The 4,006-nt window shown below is 43.7% G+C and overlaps 1 protein-coding gene across 1 annotated transcript; it reads left to right on the top strand.

Moving 5' to 3' along the window:
• Positions 1–683: 683 nt before the first annotated feature.
• Positions 684–2,099, top strand: LOC310774066 (nuclear factor 7, brain-like; the record flags this gene model as incomplete). Its single annotated transcript, XM_083634126.1, has 1 exon — positions 684–2,099. One exon carries the CDS (start codon positions 684–686, stop codon positions 2,097–2,099), a length of 1,416 nt encoding a protein of 471 aa, XP_083490252.1.
• Between the last annotated feature and the right edge of the window lie 1,907 nt (positions 2,100–4,006).

Genomic DNA, 4,006 nt, shown 5'->3' with positions numbered 1-4,006 from the left:
ATGGACAGAACAGTCAAATGTTAAACTCTGTAACTACAGAAACAACACCATGTACTGATCACAAAACCAACACTATAACACCATCAGTGACCCTTGAGACAGTCAGCAGTGACTCTCCCAGCCCTTTTATCTTAGTACATATTTCTTCTACAGTAAACTTGGCATCTGGAAATTGTCACTGTGCTACCTGAATTTCCCCAAGTGGATCAATGAAGTACTACATTTCTTCTATTAAATCAGATTCCTGGACCAACATTTTTTCCTAGTATGGGCCGGGAAAACCCCGCCCCCGAACTCATTTGATTGGTCGCCGCAATTGCTTCTTCCTGAAAACGTGCGTCAAGTAAAAAAGAGATGTGGTTCAGATTAGGGTTCTGGTTTTCTCATCTAACAACATAACAAAACAAAACAAAAAATGAGTTCGAGGGCGGGGTTTTCGCGGCCTATATTATGAAAAAATGTTGATCCAGGAATGACAACAACACGGTGATATCATCAGGAAGTGTGACAGGCACAGGCATGCAAGCAAGCAGACTTTGACATTGCTGAACAGAGCAGAGACGTCATTACAGGGTGTGAGATCTCTACTGAAACACACTGATTTGGAGGACTGTAAGCAGCAAGTTGAAGTGGATGTGATTTGGTGAGTGTTGCTATTGAAAGATATTTTGGATCCCAAACAAATGGCGGAGAAAATAGCTGTTGTTGAAAGTTACTTGAGTTGCATTATATGTTCAGAGACTTTTAGAGATCCTGTGTCTCTGGGCTGCAACCACAGCTTCTGTTCCAGCTGCCTGCAACAATTCTGGGAACAAGCTAAAAAAAAAAACTGTCCCATTTGTAAAAGAAAATGGTCAAAGGATGTTATAGTGAACTTTGCACTGAAGGAACTAGCTGACGCATTTAGGCAGAAAGCTGGGTCATCTGAGACAGCTGAAGGAGAGGAGAAGGTGGAGGTGGTGTGTAAACATCCAGAAGTGCCTAAATGGTTCTGTAAGGACGAGCAGAGAGCTGTGTGTCCTGTCTGTGAGTTCCCTCACCACCACGGTCACAAGGTGGTTCCTATAGAAGAAGAAGTCAGCGAGCTGAAGGAGCAGCTGAAACCTGACTTAAAGTCTCTAAAGGACAAGAGGGACAAATACAAAGAGGTGGAGAAGAAATACAATGAAGTGGTTCAACACTCTAAGAAGCATCTGGAGGTCACAGAGACACAGATCAGAGCAGAGTTCAACAAGCTCCACCAGTTCCTGAAAGAGGAAGAGGATGCCAGAGTGACGGCTCTGAGGGAGGAAGAGGAGCAGAAGGGAAAGACTATCACCAGAGAAATGAAGATCATTCAGGAGAAGATCTCCTCTCTCTCAGACAGCATCTCTGCTGTGGAAGAAGACCTGCAGAAACACAATGTGCCGTTCCTCACCAGTTATAAAGCCACTCAGACCAGAGCCAGAGCTCAGTGCTCACAGTCAGATCCACAGCTGGTCTCAGGAGCACTGATAGATGTGGCCAAACACCTGGGCAACCTGTCCTTCAGAGTCTGGGAGAAGATGAAGGGGGAGGTCAAGTTCAGTCCTGTCATTCTCGACCCAAACACTGCAAACGAATGGCTCTCTCTGTCTGATGACCTGACCAGTGTGAGATATGGAGACACAAGGCAGCAGCTCCCTGACAACCCAGAGAGAAACACTAAGTATACCACTGTTCTGGGCTCTGAGGGCTTCAGCTCAGGGACACACAGATGGCAGGTGAAGGTGGGAGATCATCCTGGCTGGAATGTGGGTGTGGCTAAAGAGTCCGTTAACAGGAAGGGGGAGCGATGTGCCTCACGAGATGATGGAATCTGGTGTTTAGGGCACCGCAGTGGAAAATACACTAATGGGCTCAGTCAGACCGTCACAGTGAAGAAGAGTCTCCAGAGGATCAGAGTCCAGCTGGACTATGACAGGGGGAAGCTGTCCTTCTACAACTCTGAGGACAACACTCACATCGACACTTACAAAGACACTTTCACTGAGAAACTCTACCCATATTTCAGTGTTGGAGAGGCTGGTGATGCAGTGACCATTGATATCAAAGTTTGTCAAGCTGAGGCTTCTCTGTGATGTTATGGGATGTTAATGAGAGGTGTGTGTGTGTGTGTGTGTGTGTGTGTGTGTGTGTGTGTGTGTGTGTGTGTGTGTGTGTGTGTGTGTGTGTGTGTGTGTGTGTGTGTGTGCAGGCACGTGCACACATAGACATGAAAGGGGGCTTGAGCCCCTGCCTTTTTTTCAGTCTGTAAAAAGTGCCCTTTTTTTTTTTTTTTTTATTATAATACATTTTTCATTTTCATTCCAACAACACATGAACAAAACAAACAGCTCAGACACATTAAAAAATAAAATAAAAAGTGCCCTTTCCTGACCATGAATGCATTTCTAATGGTGCTTTGTATGGAAATTGCCCTTTCCATGCCGTCACTGAAGGCAGCATTCAAAGATAAATGCCTTTTCCGAGCTCTCTTGGCCTTGAATGCACCATTTGTAATAGGCCTCTGCATGGAGCAGTGTTTTTCTAGACTGCCCCTGAAGGCACCAACCCAAAAATGAACCCAAAAATGAATGAATAAATAAATACATAAATAAATAAACCACCCAATAAATAAATAACCAAAATATAGGGAACAAATGCAGAATTGTTGCTCTTGAAAATATTTTTTAATTTACACTATTGGAAAGGGATGTTGTGTTGTTGAATCCGCAAAAAATAAAAAAAAATCTAATACACCTTATCTAAATCTTCTGTCTTGCTTTTTAGAATTATGGTTAAAATGCATGGTATATTACAAGCCTCACTCAGTATCGTTCAATGTTTCTGCCTGTGTTGCTATCTGTTGTAGTACAACAACCTAAAGGGAGAAAAGGAGCAAATACATATTGATGCTTAAATGATTTCACAACAGTATTGCAACAGCATGCAACTTTTATATACTAATATTATTCAGTTATGGAGTTATTTTTCCGTGACAAGTCTCATCCTAAAATGAGATATTCCTCTAAATCTGGTTAAAATCGGAATATTTAAAATGAGTTATACCCCTAAATTGGCCTTCAAATTGCCTCAAATTTCCGTAGTGCCCTTTTATGAATTTGAGCCCCTGCCCCTCTAATGTTCTGTGCACGTCCCTGCACACACAGATTAACACAGGTACTGCACAAACCGTAATTTAGTTGGCTCTATTTCCCGGCTCTCTCTCGTGAACACAGTGTACTTTCTTAAAGGGCGGGCGATGCTAATCATATCTGTGTGTGTGTGTGTGTGTGTGTGTGTGTGTGTGTGTAGGTGTGTGTAGGTGTGTGTGTGTGTGTATGTGTGTGTAGGTAGGTGTGTGTGTGTGTGTGTGTGTGTGTGTGTGTGCGTGCGTGCGTGCGTGTGTGTGTGTGTGTGTGTGTGTGTGTGTGTGTGTGTGTGGGTGTGTGCTTGAGGGTACAGCAGATGAGCGGTGATGGTGAGGGATGTAGCTTCACCTTCTGCAGACTGAAAGGAGAAGTGGAATGAGGACACAACATGGCCGTCGGTTACAGCTGGGGGTGTTCAATCTTCAAAAAGGTGTGCACTGTGTGCTACGGTTTCCGGGTTGAACATCATGTTTCCTCAAAACACTGTGCCAACCGGTGCCTCTTCAGAACAGGGATTAAGTGAATGAAGAAATAAAGGATCTGGAGCACACAATTCAGCAATCCCATTGATACCTGATGTAGCATTTGCGTGTATATCCCTCATTTGTGTGTGTATCCCTTTAAGACCGCGAACATACACGGTTCGCGGTCTTAAAGGGATACACACACAAATGCTGCATCAGGTATCAATGGGTTAATATAGGTGCAAAAAGACTGACGTTTCAACACAAGCAGTGTCTTCCTCAGAGTCAAACCACATACGTTGTCTTGTTTGGTGGGTGTGTCAGAGGTGATTACCAATCAGCAGCCAACTTGTACTGTATATAAAATGTATGTATGCATGTATGTATGTG

The sequence above is a fragment of the Poromitra crassiceps genome (assembly GCF_964638095.1).
Source record: "Poromitra crassiceps genome assembly, chromosome: 3".
Taxonomy (NCBI): domain Eukaryota; kingdom Metazoa; phylum Chordata; class Actinopteri; order Beryciformes; family Melamphaidae; genus Poromitra; species Poromitra crassiceps.
This window is presented reverse-complemented; position numbering and strand designations above follow the sequence as displayed.